At 65.8% G+C, this 16,432-nt stretch overlaps 1 protein-coding gene across 4 annotated transcripts in view; it reads left to right on the top strand.

The window, feature by feature from the left end:
- The first annotated feature begins 1,644 nt into the window (after nucleotides 1-1,644).
- CLIP1 (CAP-GLY domain containing linker protein 1) overlaps nucleotides 1,645-16,432 on the top strand; it is a 33,674-nt gene continuing 18,886 nt past the window's right edge. Inside the window, exons 1-9 of one of the 4 annotated variants that reach the window (XM_012730960.1) lie at nucleotides 1,645-1,732; nucleotides 3,417-3,607; nucleotides 4,232-4,785; nucleotides 10,003-10,127; nucleotides 10,565-10,787; nucleotides 11,361-11,558; nucleotides 11,827-11,930; nucleotides 13,101-13,161; nucleotides 14,211-14,243. In XM_012730960.1, the coding sequence (XP_012586414.1) occupies nucleotides 3,523-3,607; nucleotides 4,232-4,785; nucleotides 10,003-10,127; nucleotides 10,565-10,787; nucleotides 11,361-11,558; nucleotides 11,827-11,930; nucleotides 13,101-13,161; nucleotides 14,211-14,243 (1,383 nt within the window). In that variant the 5' untranslated portion in view covers nucleotides 1,645-1,732; nucleotides 3,417-3,522. The remainder of the gene's footprint in view (nucleotides 1,733-3,416; nucleotides 3,608-4,231; nucleotides 4,786-10,002; nucleotides 10,128-10,564; nucleotides 10,788-11,360; nucleotides 11,559-11,826; nucleotides 11,931-13,100; nucleotides 13,162-14,210; nucleotides 14,244-16,432) is intronic. The other 3 variants (XM_012730958.1, XM_012730961.1, XM_012730959.1) reach the window with 3 other exon arrangements.

The raw sequence follows: 16,432 nt of genomic DNA, 5'->3' as shown, positions 1-16,432 counted from the left end.
CCGGTAGCCTCTCCTGGGCCCCGTCCTTCGCCGGTCCCGTGGGCACACTCTGCTGGGAGCCCCGCTGGAGAGTGGTTGGTGGCGGGGGGCATCAGTCCAGCCCCCCTCGCTCCCTCCCCTCCTGTCACTGGTCATCGCCTGCTTGGAGCGGTGGCCCCATGTGACCCGCCCTAACAGCCCAGGTAGCGCCAGTGTCAGCCTTCGTGGCTTCAGGCCCGAGGCAGGGGCGGCCTGGCTCCCTGGGCAGACCGGCGGGTCCCGGTGCCCGCCCAGCACCCCGGGCCCAGTTCCTACAGTTGCAGGCACAGCCCGGGCAGCCCGATCACTCTGCAAGGGCGCGGCCCCTCTCTGCGTCTTCCTGGGCCCCAGCTCCCCCGTCTGGCGTCCTGGGTCAGGCAGACAGGAGCCGGCGGCCGGCCCTCGGCCTCAGCCTGGGCAGTGCTCCCGGTGACCCTGGCGGGGGCGCCGGCCCTCAGCTCCCTTCCGGCCTCCGGGAGCTTGATCGGTCCTCGCTGAGCCCACATGGGTGTGTTCTGGGGGCCCGGAGTGCCCGTTCCGCACCGCGCTGCCCCCTGCGCCTCTTCTCGCCTATGGGCGCACCCGGCCCGGCCCCTGTGAGGGCTCTGCCGACGGGGTGCCTCGAAAGGCGGCGATGCAGCTCTGCACACACTGGGGTGCCGGGCGCTGGGCAGCATGGCCTCGCCCCGCTGGCCCCTGGACGTCCAGTTCCAGCCCCTTCTGAGCCCTGACTGCGCCAGTTCCATTTTTAGGTCCTGTGGGTGCCCGGCCATAAGGGACGTGGTCCCAGGGTGACATTCAGCGAGGTGAGGCTCAGCTGGGCTAGAGACCACGGGGGGCCCGCCCCTCCACTGTGCCCTGAGGCGGGGCCGGGTGGGGCTGTGCTGTGCCTGACATGCAGGAGCTGAGAGGTGCTGCCCGGGCGGCGTGTGGGGGGCCGTGCGTGACCCCACTTCCGCCAGGGCCCCGAGCTGGCCCAGCGGGGTGCGGCGGGTGCTGGGCAGGTCTCCGTGGGCCTTGCCCACTGCATGTGAAGCGGGAAAACCTGTTTCTGCTCGGCAACGGGAGAAGCCCTGCGCTCTCCACTTTTACTTTCCTTCCCAGTCTCTTCCGTCTGCAGAACTGGAACGGGCTTGGCGGGTGGGTGGGCGGGCGGCCAGCGTTGCGTCAGGCCAGCCGGGCTCCGGTTGCAACGGGGTGGGGTGGCAGTGACACAGCAGGGCGCTGCTGGCGCTACGAGGCTGTGGGAGCCGCTGCCCAGGCTAGACCCCGCCTGCCGCCCTCCCCACCCAGAGCCGGCGCCCAGAGGGCTGGGGGGAGCCCCGCCTGGGTGCTGCCCGGGTCCACGGCCGCCTGGGCAGCGTGGCCCAGCTGTCCCCCGCGGGCTGACCAGCTGCTGCATCCTGTGGAATCTCCAGGTTTAGAGCAGTGGGAGCGCTGTGACGCCGCGCTCATTCCACGCTGAGTGGACAGCGGCCAGAAAGGCCTGAGGGCGGTGGCGCCCTCCCACCGGGAGGCCATGGCCGCCTGGCTGTCCTGCCCTTCTGCTCTTCGCCTGCTGGTGTAGGGTCTCAGGCTCAAGACTCCCCCGGCCGCTGCCCCGCCGGTGGGCTGCCGCACTCAGAGGCAGGTGCGGGCCTGCGCGGTGCAAGCGGCCTTGTGGCCCTTCCGCTGCCTGCCGCTGGGCTGGACAGTGCAGCGGCCCCTCTTTAACGTGAGTCAGCAAAGCCTCGCCGCAGCAGAGGCCCGGGGTGTGGGGAGCTGGGCCGCCGGGCAGCTTCTCCCCGAGGCCGAGGCCGAGGCCGAGGCCGGTGGACAAGGCGGCTAGTGCACACCAGGCTGGGTGGGTGGAGGGAGCCGAGGGCCAGGGCAGGGTGGCGCCTTGGGCCTGTGTATCCAGCGCTGCACGGCCTTCGGGCTTCTTCCATGTGGCTGGACCGTCCCGAGCCCGAGGAGAGGCGGCTGACATGGGGCCGCAGTGAAGACTCGCACCCCCATGCCACGTAGCGCCCGCCGGCCGGAGGCCCGCGCTGAGGGGTCCTGCTGCATGAGGCTCAGGACACCACGCTCCGGTGTGCCCTCAGGCGAGGTCACGCCCTGCTGTGATGTCATCATTGTGACCTCACGGCCTGGCTACCTGAAACGGGAGCCCTGCTCCCACTGGACGAGCGCCGCCCTGGTCCGCGGACGCCATGAGGGGGAGCCGGCCCCTCACGGCTGCTCGACGCCTGGCCCCTCTGCGCAGCTTCCGAAGGTGAAGCGTCAAGTCAGTCAGCCACCTCAGGCTGCTGCATAGTGCTGGGCAGGAGCGGCTCGGGATGGATGGACGGACGGACGGACGGGTGGACGAGAACGAGGGCGTGGTGGGTACGGGCGGACGGACCTGGATGCGTGGCGAGTGGCGGCGCCGGCCAAGCCCCGCAGAGCGGGGTAGGCTGGGCGTGAGGGGCTCAGAGCCCCGTGGACGCAGCTGCGATAGCAGCGCCTGGGCCTGCATGTCCGAGGGACGGAGACTTGGACACCCGTGGGCGCCACGGTCCTGCATGCCGGGGCAGCGCTGCCCCTGTCTCCCGGGGGGTGGGGTCACCTGGTCGGGCTGCGCCGAGACTCCCTGCCCGATGCCGCTTCGGGCCCCCACCAAGCTAGGCGGCCTTGGGCCGCGCCTCTGCCCAGCTGGTCCTGCGTCCCCTGCCCCGCCCTGTGGCAGCGCCGTGCCTGTGCCCACAGAGGTGCCGCCGCCTGCCGCCCTGAGACTTGCACTTCCCGGTGAGGAGCCGCCACGGACCCTCCGAGTCGGGTCCCCTCACGTGTCTGCTCACAGCAGCTGCTGAGAGGGAGCCCCCCTTCGCGGGCGCTGCGGGTCGGGGTGCGCCCTGCCCGCCCAAGGCCCTTCTCACCCTGGGAGACACTTGGGCCCCAGCCGACCCGCCTGGCGTGCTGATGCGGCCTCGGGGCTCCGGCCCCCCACCCCCCGTGAGCTCTCCCTGCGGATGGGGCCGTGAGTGCTGGCAGAGGGCTGCCCACAGGCGCCACGAAATACCCAGGGGAGCGGCACCCCGCGCGCGTGCTGGAGGCCGAGGCCCGGACCCCGAGTCACCCCGGCCCGCTGCGGAGCCGCGAGGTGTCCTGGGTCGCCACCCGGACGTGGCCTTTTCTTCAAAAGTTTGAGCCCTCCGGTCCAGTGTGTGACGCACCTGGCTGGACAGCGAGTCCCTGCCGTGGCCGGGATACCGGCGCCCGAGCAGGTAGCCGTGACATTGTGCACAGCCCCACGTCTCCGCGCGAGGCTCTGGGCTTCCTTGTCTGCCGGCGGCCGCTGTCGGGGCCGGGTGGGCTGGGCGGGGCGGCCGTCGCTTCCCTGCTCCGGAGCCTGAATCTCCCTGTGCCTCTCTCTGCAGGTCCGCCGGAGACCGGCCTCATGGTGGGCGCACCCACCGCTGTGCCCATGGTGGGGGAGAGGTAGCGCCTGGTGGAGGACTGGAGCAGGACACGCCCTCGGCCGGCATGAGCGCGCCCAAGCCCAGCGGGCTCAAGGCCCCCAGCAAGATCGTCAAGCCCGGGGGCGCAGCCCCGAAGCCCCCCGCCGCTGGTAATGCTTCTCCTTACAGCAAGTAAACCCCCTCTGCGACGACTGACTGAAAGTCAGCAAATCTCACCAGACTTTATGTCCTGGCTACTACCAGGAGAAGTCAGGAGACCTTGGGTTTCCTGAGTCGCAGGCCTGCGCTTGCCCTGCCTGTCTGGCCGTCGCCAGCACCTTTCCCCTCGGGGCTTGGGGCATGCGGAAGTCCGGTGTCACCCTGTGGGCAGGTGCTGTCTGCTGCATCCCGCCCTGCCCTGATGCGTGAGCCGGGAGTAGCGCTGGGCTTCGTGCTTTCTGGGCGGGCACAGCGGCCGCCTCGGCCGCCTTGTGCTGCACGGGACTTGACGCTCCCTGCTGGGGCTGTGGGCGGGCAGGTGGCCAGACAGGCGCCCCTGGCGCCCCCCCCCTCGCGGCCCTGGCCGGCCACGGAGCGCCCTCTCGCTCGCCTGCTTCATTGTGTCTCCCGGGTGCCAGCCTGCGGCGCCCGCGCGTCCAGCCCTGGGGCCCAGCCAAGGGACTGGACGCCGCTCGGCAGCGGCAGCTGGGGGACGGCGGGAGGGGCGGAGCCACAGCTTCGGGAGCGGCCATGGCCGCCGGCATCGCCCTGCTCTGACCCTGTGCTCTGTGCAGTTGCAGCTCCTGGGGAGAAAGCCGTGTGTAGTGACACCACGCCGGGTGCCGCGGCCGAGCTGCGGGCGGAGTTTGTGGACGACTTCCGCGTGGGGGAGCGTGTCTGGGTGAACGGCAGCAAGCCCGGATTCATCCAGTTTCTTGGGGAGACCCAGTTTGCGCCAGGGCAGTGGGCCGGGATCGTCCTGGACGAGCCTATCGGCAAGAATGACGGCTCGGTGGCTGGAGTGCGCTACTTCCAGTGTGGGCCTGCCAGGGGCATCTTTACCCGGCCCTCGAAGCTCAGCCGGGAGGCCCCGGCCGGCGGCGGGGACGGCGGCCCTCACACTGCCCTGGCAGCCCGGGGGGCGTCGCCGCTGCCTGCCCCCGCTCCCTCCCCGGCCACGCCTGCCGCCACACCCCACAGGCCTGGCCCGCCGCCCGCCAAGGAGCCTGCGGCCTCCACGCAGGCCAGCAACCTGACGAAAACTGCCAGCGAGTCCATCTCCAACCTCTCCGAGGCGGGCTCGGTCAAGAAAGGGGAGCGAGAGCTCAAAATCGGAGACCGAGTGTTGGTGAGTCCAGAGCCCGTGGCGTGGGTGGCTGGCTCCGCGGGGGGGCGGGGAGGGGCCGCTGGGGGCTCAGGGGCTGTGCCCTGGCCCTTGCCCGACCCTGCTGGCGGCTGGAAGGAAAGTGAGCGGCCACCCCTGAGGAGGAGGGTCGCTGTCCTTGCTGGAAGGCCCGCGGCTGTCTGCAGGTGCCTGGCTCTGCTGCCCAAGCTGCTCCTCATGCCTCCTGCGCCCCAGGGCGGCAGCGGCTCCGGGGCCTCTGAGCGGCGCTTGTGGGAGCAGCAGGCGCTGCCGCTGCTGTTCCCTGGCCACGGGAGCGTGGCTTGTCGGTCGGGCTCGTGCCGGCCGCACACAACACGGCGCCTGCCCCTGGCCGCGGCCCAGAGGTGTGTGCCCGCCTTGGTGCCCTCCAGGCCGCCCGGCCGTGAGCTGAGCCGGGCGGCAGCTGTGGACTGCCGCGGGGTCCAGGGAGACAGCGCCGGCGGCCCCGGGTCCCCTGCGGGACGGCTGCCGGTGCCGCTTCTAGCGGGGGCACGAGAAAGACGAGGCAGGCGGGCGCGAGGCGTGCGGCGTCGCTCTGGGGGTGTGGTGAGTGCTCGGGACGGCGACCGCTCGGCCAGTGCTGACCATAAAAGCTGTGCCCGCCCCCTCTGGCCAGCACGGCTCACGGCTCGAGCCTTGTCAGAAGCGCCTGCGCCCCGCGCCCGCACTGGAGGCCAGTAGGGGCTGGGCCCGTGGTGACACAGGGCGGGCGGGCGGCTGGGGCCTGAGCCTTCCCTGTCACCAGGCCGCTGCGGAGGGGTCTGCAGGTCAGACAGGTGCTGTCCCCCCGGTGCCCGGCATGGGCTGTCCATGATGCTGTGGTCTCACCAAGGGGAAACCTCCGGCCCAGGAACCAGGCCACCCCCGGCTGCCAGCGCGGGCCCCAGGCGAGAGCTGGACTGGTGTGTCCCATCCTGCAGCCCGTCGCCTGAGAGGGCCCCACCCTCTGCAGCTGTGGCCATGCGTGTCGGGCGACGGCTCAGCGCGAGCTTTCTGTGGTCTCTGCCTGTGGACGCCCTTTCTGTGCCAGCTTTGAGCAGACACGCCGACTCCTGTCCTGCAGAAGTAACTTGCTGTGCATGTGCTTCAGAGCGCGTGGGGCCACTGGCCAGAGGGGTGGCCAGTGTGGGGCGTGGCGTGGCCGGGAGGCGGCCCTAGCATACGACAGCACCCTCTGTGGCCTGAGGCCGGCGGCTGTGCCATCCCACACCCCTCCCTGCAGCGGCCACAGAGGGCCACGTTCAAAGCAAGACACCCTCTGTCCCCGCCGCCACAGGGAGAAAAGTGGACCCAAACGTGGACTGCGGCTGCGATGTGTTGTCTGGCCACGGACACAAAACGAGGCCTCAGTGGGCTGGCTCGTGCCAGAAGATGTCTGTGAGGACGTGAGGCTGACGCTGGGTCCGAGGAGGGCAGGGCGTCTGGGCAGAAACGGTGGTGGTGAGAGAGAGTGCCCTGACCCTGGCGCCAGTTCTGGCCCTGGCCCTGGTCTTGATTCTGGTTCCGGCCCTGGTTCTTGTTGTAGTTCTGGCTCTGCCTCTGGCCCCGGTTCTGTTTTTTTTTTTTTTTTTTAAAGGCTTATGCATTACAGAGCTGAGGTGCAGGGGTGGTGAGAGGGTTCCCAGAGGCAGGGTGGGGAGCAGAACAGGCCGATGGACGAGGTCACTGCTGAGGGGAGCAAGTTGGGGAGACAGGAGAGGTCTGCTGTGCCATTTGAGTCACCTCCGGGGCCGGGGATCAAACTCCTACTGAAGCAGCTGCGGCCGGCTTGCAGTGCTGCGTCCTGACCTGCTGCACCACCAGGGAGGGCATGGTTCTGGTTTTAATTCAGGCTCTGGCCTGGTTCTGGTTCTGGCCCTGGCCCTGGCAGGGGAGTGGAAGGGTGGCAGACTCCTGGAGAGGGAGGCAGGGGTGCAGCTGGGCAGCTGGATGATGCTGCCTGGGGTGGGGCCCGGGCGGGGGAGTGTCCTTTGGATTATACAGGACTGTCCAGAGAGCTTCTGCCTGGACGGGGGTGGCAGGACCAGATACCCGGTGGGGAGAGCGAGGGCGTCCCTGATGGCACGGCCCTGTGAAGATGGGAAGTGGTCATTTTCCTACTTCCAGAAAGCTTTGGTTGATTGATCAGGTCCTAATGGAGCTGATGCTCGATGACGGTTACTGGGGGTCGATCCATACATTTCCGAGTGCCGGTGGGCCGCGTGGCCCATCTTGTCAGCCGGTGCTGAAGGCTGGCTCCTCTTTCCCCAAGGCTCCTTGCCTGACCTTGATCAAACAGGCCCCGCATTGAGGTGGGTGTGGGGCTTGAGAGTAGCTGGTCTTCTCTGTTGGTGACTGTCGACCCCGTGAATGTGCAAGTCCACAGAGAAGGAAAGCTGTCATCTGGCCTTGCTCACAGGTGCAATGCAGGGGACCATAGAGAGTCAGAAAAAAGGCACGACTGGCAGGCAAACCCCAGCTGCAGTCTGAGCAAGGCCCTGGTGCTGGATGGGGGAGCTGTGTGGACTGGGCCTGAGACGAAAAATTGGAAAGGGCACAGTCATGAACAGCGGCGTGAGGGGAAACAGTACAGCGGACTCTGGCAGCCATGTAAATGCCAAACTACACTCCTATAGATATAAAAAAAAAAAAAAAAAAAAGCCAAGCTCTATATTTTCTTCTATATATTTTAGGGTTTCAGGTCTTATGACCAAATCTCTTATTCATTTTGATTTGATTTTTGTGCGTGGTGTGAGGTTGTGGTCTAGGTTCTTTCTTTTGCCTGTGTTAGTCCAGTTTTCCCAGCACCATTTGTTAAACAAAGGGTCCTTGTTCCATTGCATATTCTTTGCTCCTTTGTCAAAGACTCATTGTCCATATAGGTGTGGGTTTATTTCTAGTTTCTCTGTTCGGGTCCAGCGGTTTGTGTGTCTCTCTTGTTCTGGTACCACACTGTTTTAATTAGTGTGGCTTTGTAGAATAGTTTGAAGTCTGGAAGTGTGATGCCTCTATTCTCCTTTGTTTTCAGGAGTAAGGCTTTGGCTAGTCTCGATTTTCTGTGGTTCTATGTGAATTTCATCAGTATTTGTCCTATTTCTCTGAAGAATGTCATTGATACTTTCATTGAAATAGCACTGGCTCTATAAATTGCTTTCAGTGAGATGGCCACTTTAATAATGTTAATTCTTTCAATCCATGAACATGGGTTATTTTCCCATCTCTTTGTGTTTTCTTCTATTTCTTTTAATGGTGTTTTATAATTTTCTTTGTATGGGTTTTTCACCTCTTTTGTAAGATTTCTCCAAGTATTTGATTTTATTTTTTGTTTCAGTTTTAAAAGGGATGATTCTCTTGACTTTGTTCTGCAGATTGATTGTGTTTAGGAATGCTACTGATTTTGGTGTGTTGAGTTTATATCCTGCTACTTTGCAGAAAAGGTTGATTATTTTGAGTAGTTCTGTGGAGTTTTTAAGTTTCTCTTATCTATTATCATGTCATTGGAAATAGTGATAGTTTTACTTCTTTCTCTGTTTGAACTCTCTCTATGACTTTCTCTTGCGTTATTGGTCTGGTTTCCACTGTTATATTGAAGAGCAGTGGTCAGAGTGGACATCTTTGTCTTGTTCCTGATGTAATTGGAAGGGCCTTCAGCTTTTTACTGGTGAGAACATTATTGGCTGTGAGTCTGCCTATATATGGCTCCTACACTGCCGCCGGGAGTGCAAGCTGGTCCAGCCACCATGGAGAGCTGTGTGGAGGCTCCTCGGATGACTAAACATGGAGCTCCCATGTAACCCAGCAATTCCACACCTAGGGGTCTAGCCAAGGGCACAGAAACATTACTTCGAAAGGATACCTGCACCCCTGTTTATTGCTGCTCTATTAACTGTAAGAAAAACTTGGAAACAATCCAAATGCCCAAAATTAGATGACTGGCTCAAGTAAATGTGGTCTGTCCACACTGCGGAATACCACTCAACAAGAGAGCAGCTCGTGCTGTTCACAGGATCATGGGTGGGGCTGGAGGGATCGTGCTCTGTGAGATAAGTCAGTAGGAAAAGGAAAAGTCCTGAGTGGTTTCTCTTGCAGGAGGAGTGTAGGGAACCGAAGATGATGTACAGAAAAAAATGTGTTGTTATTAACAATACAAAACATAACAGAGCACAACAAAAACAGACCGTTATAAACCAGAGGCATCCCAGAGACCGTAATAAATGGAGGGAGGGGAATAAACATTGCCTTAATGTGGGCAACCCTGTGTGTAGGTGCATAAATTAATAAATTAAAAAAAAAGGGGGGGGATCTTAGAAGCTAAAACAAAACCCAAAACCAAAGCCCTTCAGTGGCCCAAACTGCCTGTGGTTTCCTGGCACACTCCAGAACCCTGCTCTCCGAAGGGGGAGACAGGCACGGTGCCGGACGGCGGGGTCAGCATGTCACTCCGCCAGCCTGGCCAGGACCAAGCTCGGGGCACTCTGAGCTGGCGTTACTTGCACCATGGGCCCTCCTCACAGCAGTCTTCGTGAAGAAGGCCAGGTGGGGACAGCCTGCAGCCCGCCAGCTGGGGCCAGCTGGCCCCGCCAGGTGGCGCGCTTGGGCGGTGCTGGCAGAGAGGGCCCCGGACGCGGGCAGCAGGCCTGTGAGCACTGGCTGGGGCTGCCTGGCTGGTGGCTGCTGTGCCCACAGGCTCCCTGTGCCAGCTGGAACCCAGGGTTGCCAGGATTGGGGGGGCTGCTAGCCCCCCAGTATACCTTCTCGCCCCAGCACCTGAAACTGGTACTCCTTGGGCTCCTGGAATCACTTTCACAAGATGTCTCTCCCCTCAGGGAAGAGGGGAACCGAAGGCGTCACCATTTTTGTTCCTCAGAAAGGGTTAAACAAAGCGGATAGTGGCAGGGCCTGGACTAGAGAAGCTGACCTAAAACTGGGCCGCGCCCAGTGCGCGGGAGTCTGCACAGGCTGGGAAGAGGGGCCCATGCGCAGGCAGAGAATGAGGACCACAGGAAGTCCGGGTGCAGCCTGAGGGGCTGGCCAAGGACGCCCTTGCTCCACCGATGACCCCGCCGGGCTGGCGGGCGAGGCTGTGCCCCAGGGCCTGGGTGTGGCGCGCCCACATCGCCAGCAGGTGCACCTTGCCGAGCGGCAGGGCCTGGAGGTGCGGGCGCGGGTGGAGACCTGCCAGCTGCCTTCTCCCCGCTCCAGGTCGGCGGCACGAAGGCCGGCGTCGTGCGCTTCCTCGGGGAGACCGACTTCGCCAAGGGCGAGTGGTGTGGCGTGGAGCTGGACGAGCCGCTCGGGAAGAACGATGGGGCGGTGGCCGGGACCAGGTGCGTGGGCGCGGTGCTGCGGGCGGGTGGCCGGCCCTCTGCCAGCCGGCGCTCGGCGTTGAGAACGGCCCATGTCTGGCGGCGCGCCCGGCTCTTGGCACGTTTCTGCGTGGCAGCGGCCTCTCGGCGCCCTTTGCGTGCCAGCCGGGGCCTCGCTCGCAGGGCTCCTGGCGGCCGCCGCTTCCTGACCTGCCAGCCCACCATGGGGCCACGCCGCCCACTGGGGCGTCTGCCGGCCGGCGGGCAGCTCCCCTGTCCCCGAGGCGTCGGGTCCCCAGCGCCCACGCGGGGTGCAGAAAGGCCGGCTGCTGGTGTCAGGTGCCTGGAGCGCGGGGGCCCTGCCTGGCCCGGCCGCGGCAGCTCCAGCACCCCTGCGCCCTGGGTGGGGGTTGGGGGGCGGCTAGTGCCTGACCCCTCTGCTGCTGTCCGTGCCAAAGGTACTTCCAGTGCCAGCCCAACTATGGCCTGTTCGCGCCTGTGCACAAGGTCACCAGGATCGGCTTCCCGTCCACCACGCCGGCCAAGGCCAAGGCCGCTGCCGTGCGCCGTGTGATGGCTGCCAGGCCCGCTGGCCTGAAGCGCAGCCCGTCCGCCTCCTCGCTCAGCTCTGTGAGCTCTGTGGCCTCCTCTGTGAGCAGCAAGCCCAGCCGCACAGGCCTCGTAAGTCCTCGCTTGGCTGCGGACCGGACCCCCTCCTCTCCCTGGCTGCAGGGTGCCATCAGGGCTGATCGGGAGGGGACGGGGGCGGGGGCGAGGGGCGTTTAGCCCCACTCTGCTGGGGGGGCTTCGGCATGGGCACCCCCTGCACACGCGGGCGCAGCCGCGCTTCTGCAGATGGACGTGGCTCCGTGGCCTGCGGGACCGCTGGCCCGGGCTCAGACGAGACCGGCTTGCCGGGGGACGCCGCCTCCGCCGTGGCTCCTGAGGGGAGGACGAAGGAAGCCCCAGCAGAGGTCTCCGGTCGGGTAGAAGGCGGGCTTGTGGCCCCAAGGGCTGCGGAGCGGGTCCCTGGAGAGCTGTGGCCTCGGGCCTCAGGGCTCGGCACTGAGCGGCGGCCTGAGCTGCCCGCCCTCCCCGGACGCCTGACTGCTGGGACCGCCCCGCAGCCGTGCTGCCGGCGCCATGTGCCGGCGGCTGGCTCTATGGGAGCGCGGCTGGCCGTGCCCGCCTCCAGCAGCCGCCGCCTCGCGCCTTGCCCGCCTCCGCCCCCCACGCTTTGCCTTCCCTCTGCAGCTGACCGAAACCTCCTCCCGCTACGCCCGGAAGATCTCTGGCACCACGGCCCTGCAGGAGGCCCTGAAGGAAAAGCAGCAGCACATCGAGCAGCTGCTGGCCGAGCGGGACCTGGAGAGGGCGGAGGTGGCCAGGGCCACGAGCCACGTCGGGGAGGTGGAGCAAGAGCTAGCACTGGCCCGGGACGGACACGACCAGGTGAGGTCTGGGCGCCGCCCTGGCGGCACAGACGGTGATGATCTCTGGGCGAGGGGAACGATGGCACCAGCCAGGGCTGGCGCCTTGAGACGGAGTGGGGCTCCCTGGCGTCGCCCCATCTGCTGCGCCTCGGCGGCGTTGCTGTTGTCCGGCTTCCGGGGTGCTGCAAGCCAGTTCTCAGGGAGATGGCCACCTGTTGAGGTGTGGGCACGCCAGCCCCGGGGAGTCCCCTGCGGAAAGAGGCGCCCACCAGCCCTTGCCTCCCCAGCACGTCCTGGAGCTGGAGACCAAGATGGACCAGCTGCGGGCGATGGTGGAGGCGGCCGACCGGGAGAAGGTGGAGCTGCTCAACCAGCTCGAGGAGGAGAAGAGGTGAAGCCCCCTGCCCCCGCCCCCTGGGGCTCCCACCACTGCCTGGCCAGTGTCCAGCTTTGGAACGTGCTGACCGCGCCTGCTGCGGGCGTGGGTCCGCTGACGCTGCGAGTTCGCCCCAGAGCTGCCCGGTTAATGCCGCGCACCGGGCTGGCCTGGACACGGCCTTGATGTGGCAGTTGCCAGCCAGGGCGGTTCCTCGAGACCCCGGCAGGCTGCCAGGGGCACCTGGACACCACCCACGTGCCGAGCACGCTGCAGTACGGGGCCCCCTGCACCCCGCCGGCACACAGGGCCGTCAGGGCGGCTGTGAGGTTCTGTCCCAGCGGCGTGCAGCCAGCCTGCTGATTGCCTCGGAGGGAGTGAATCCGGTTTCCTAGAAGCTGGTCTCTTGACACACGAATGAGCAAACCCTCCAGGAGACGTGTCTGCTCAGCGGCCAGTGTGGGGTCTGGGCCCATGTCCCCCGAAGGCTTCCTGGGGCCCTGCTGAGGTTGGCCTCGCGAGCGAGGGGGGCCCCCGGGCCTGTGCACAGCACCCCTTCTCCTTCCACTCTCGAAGGACCCTGTTGCGCTGGCCACTGGGCGGTCACACCCCCAACCCCGGCTCCCAGAACGGGCTCGGGGCTCACCACAATCCCACCTCCGACTTAACTAAGTGAAGCTGCGGTAGGTGGCGCCTCCCCCCTTTCCGCTCTCAGGCCTGGTCTACTGAGGGTGTGGGCCCCAGGTCTCTGCCCTCCACGTGAGCCCCATGGCCAGGGAGGTGGCTGCCTGCAGCCCATGGCCGTGGCCGGGCAGCGCCGGGAGGGGCTGTGTGCTGCAGAGGCAGCAGCCGGGCTCCAGCACGCTGCAGGGTGCCTGTGTGGGGGGCAGAGGGTGTGCTCCCTGGCCGCTGCCCCGTGCTCGCTGCAAGGGGGTGCAGGCCTGTGCTGCGGTGTCAGTGTGCTTCCTGCCGGCCAGCCCAGGCTCAGCCCTGCTGGGGGTGTGCCCCAAGCGCCCCGAGCAGAGCTGCACTGAGGCCAAGGCGACGTCTTTGTTTCCTGCCTCTGAGACGTTTCTTGCCGCTGCCGCCCGCCGAGTGCACCGCAGGCGTGTACGTGCCTGGGTTTCTGGCAGGTGCGTCCCCTGGCTGCCTGGCTCAGTGTTTCCTTCTGATCTGATCCCACAGGAAGGTTGAGGACCTGCAGTTCCGGGTCGAGGAAGAATCCATCACTAAAGGTGACCTTGAGGTAAAACCCCTGCAGCTCTGGAAAGCATCGGTGGGCGCCGCGTGTGGACACGGCTGAGCGCTCGAGCCCGCGGGCTGGGGCCCCGCAGTAGCGGGGGTGGCCACAACGCCTGTGCCTGCCCGGCCGACCACCTGGCCGCGCTTCCCATGGCCCTGTCTCAGGCTTCCCCACGGGGAGCCCCGAACTGGCGCTCACCTAGTCATGAATCTGGCAGTGTGCTGCTCGCAGGCTGGCCGCGCCAGGACGCGTCCTGTTGCACCCCAGCGGGGCCTCGGCTTTATCTGAGCTTCACCCGCGCTGAAGGCAGAGATGCTTTCCCGCCCCGTGCGCGAGGCAGGCGTGTGGCCGGGGATTGAGCGTGGAGCAGGCGTTGCCGGCCGGAACGGCGGTTCCCGCTACAGCTGCCCCCTGGTGCCATGGGCCCTCGGCCCAGAGGCTGCTGCGGGCCTAGGCGGCTCGGCCCCCTCACGCCCTGCAGCGTTTTTCAGCAGACACCAGAGCTAGGTGCTTTTGATGCTCTTCGACCACTGTCAGATAGATGACACATGTGCGTTACTGCAATTTTTGAATGTTGTGGGGTTTCAGTAAAAGTCGCGCCTGTCGGTGCTGCCTCAGAACATGCGTTTTGCCACACCAACGTCGCTCGCAGCAGCTTGAGTTCCCAGGGCCCCACCAAGCGGAGCTGGTGTCACTTTGAAAGCAGATGCACAGCCGTCAGCGTGCTCTGGGCCCTGGCTACAGGTGGCCCGGAGTTGGCGGCTGACAGTGACTCCTGCTGTCGTCCTCACTCATCTCATCCACCTCACCCTCCCTTCCTGGCGTCTGTCGTTCTCACCCGTCCCCGGCACCTGGGGTCTCGTTCGCCAGCCCGTCTCCTCCCCGTACCCTGTGCAGCACGGCCGTGGTGCAGGGCGTGGCACCGTCCTGGACGCGTCTGTCCGTGTGGTCGACTTGCTGTGCCAGTCGAGGCTGTTCTGAAACCCTGACACTTGCTGGGACTTCAGTTGGGTCTGTTGCTGTTTTAATTTTTTTTATTTTTTCACTGTTAGCAAAAGAGCCAGATTTCTGAAGATCCTGAGAATGTAAGAGGCCCCACTGTGTGGACACCCGTTAACACAGACGCACAGACCGCAGCGCTTACTCACTGCACCGCCTGGCCTTACTATTCCTGTGCATGTGGCTTTCAGGGCAGCTGCAGTTGAATCCCGGACACACTGTGTGTGGTGACTGAGCCCCCAGTCCACTCGTGTGACGTGCTGGCAGATGTCTGGCTTACCTTTAAAGGAGTTTTGCCAAAATGGAAAAAAGAATCTGTGGGGGCTCACCTTCACGTTGCTCACAGCGCCTCCTAGTTTCAGTGGACCCCCCAGGCGAGGCGGCCGCTGGCTAGAGTGCCTGGCTGCCCGCCAGGACTGAGCCCCGCCCCGGCCCCTGCAAACAGAGGGCTTCCGGCCTCGGCCTCGGGCTCGGGCTCGGCGCCCCCACTGCTGGCCAGGGCCCGCTGCTGGGTCGCCCCAGGTGCCTGCCGCGCGGGCCCAGCCGGCGGTGAGCTGGAGGGCTCTGCGGTTGTCAGTGTGCTGTGTCGGGAGAGCGTCTGCTGGTGCCACCGCGTAGCTGCTCTTCTTCCTCCCCGTGTTCATCCAAACACCCAGTTTAGGCCCCAGCTAGGCCGGGTGTGGAGCGTAGCCCCCGGGGCCCCGCCAGCGCTGGCGCGGGCCCGTGGGCGCCAGAGAGCCCCCGGCGTGGACCTCTCTGCGAGCAGCTGCAGACCGGCCCCCCGCCTCGGGCTCGTAGTTCCGGGCTCCCGGGCCCTGCAGGGCTTCCCCTCCAGCCTCGGGCGTGCCAAGGAGGGGAGACCTGGGGTGGGTGCCTGGGGCACGCTGGGCTCTCCCCAGCTGCCCTGTGCTCTTTGCTGTCGGACCCAGTGCTGAGACGATGGCCCTGGTGCTGGCCCCGGTGAGGCTGCTGCTTTCTGGGTTTTCTTGGTAAAAGCAGGTGAATCGAGCGGCCCCTGTCAAAAGGTGCCTTTTGGAGCAAGGCGACTAAGCAGGCAGGTCAGTTCCAGGATTGATCTCGGGCCCTCCCGGGGCCCAGGGGTCCGTCTCAGCACTGTGAAGCTGGCCTTGGCAGCCCGAGGCCGTCCCCAGCCAGGGAGGGGCCCCAGGGCTGCAGACCCACCTGGCCCCCGCAGCGGTGGGTCTCCTTGGACCCGCCTGTCCTGCTCCCGCTCCGTCTCTGGGGCATCCTCTCTCCCCCACACACCTCTGGCCTGCGCCCCGGCTCTGAAGTGCGTCAGTAAATCTTTAAGACCTTAGTTCACTAGTTCTGTGCAGTGTACAACGCTGCAGCAGGTGAGGAAATTGAAATTTTTGGGGGGGGTCTCTTCTAAATAACCCACGCCAAGTCCTACCCACCGGCCAGCACAGTAGTCTGCTGGCCCCTGCGGCGGCCAGCCCCCGAGGCTTCGTCTAGACGGCCGTGGCCCCGGGACGGCCGTGACCGCAGGACGTGACTTCGGGTCAAGCCCGCCCGCCCTGACCCCGGGGGCTCCTCTGCCAGCCGGCAGGCCCTGCGGGCGACTTGCTGCAGCCCGGGAGGGCTGAGCGGGGCAGCTGCTTTCAGCCCCAAGCCCCGGCTGTTTCAGCCGCACTTTCCCGCTGCCCCGACCCGCGAGAACGAGGGGCCTTGGGGCCCTGGTCGGCCACGTCTCAGTGTGGGGTTGCGGGTCTGGGGCTCTCAGCGGCGCTGGGATCACATCGGCTCCCGCCACCCTGCGAGTTGCCGTTGCTCCGAGGCAGGGCGGGCACCAGCCCCCGCAAGCCCGGCCCGCTGCCCTTCCTGGAGCTCGGCGGCGGAGGCTGCCCAGGAGGCCGCCCAGTGCCCCGTCGTGCTCTGTGCCGGCAGCTCCGGACGGTGCGCTTGGAAGGACGCCAGCGCGCGGCTGCCTCTGGCCCGGCCTTGCCGGGGCCCTGGCTCAGCCCCCGCCCCTCTCCCATCGGGCCTGGCCGGCTGGGGCTCGCCTTGCGCTGTAGGCCTGGGTGCCCGTGCCCAGAAGCCGGCCCGGCCCCGTGCGGGTGATGGCCGCGGCCACGCGGAGGGCTCGCCTGCCATCTGGGGTCGGTCCGCGATGGGCACCCACGGCCTCGGGCCGGGGCGCCATAGCTGCGAGGGACTAACTGCTGGGGTGTGTGCTGAGCGCGCCTTGCCGGGGCTACGTGCATCTGCCGCATGCGTCTGGCCTCGCGGGTCCTCTCTGGGTCTCCGGCTCGCG

Source organism: Condylura cristata, unplaced genomic scaffold (assembly GCF_000260355.1).
Source record: "Condylura cristata isolate star-nosed mole 26May11 unplaced genomic scaffold, ConCri1.0 scaffold00029, whole genome shotgun sequence".
Classification (NCBI taxonomy): Eukaryota; Metazoa; Chordata; class Mammalia; order Eulipotyphla; family Talpidae; genus Condylura; species Condylura cristata.
Note: the sequence above shows the minus strand (reverse complement) of the source record. Positions and strands in the feature narration are given on the sequence as shown.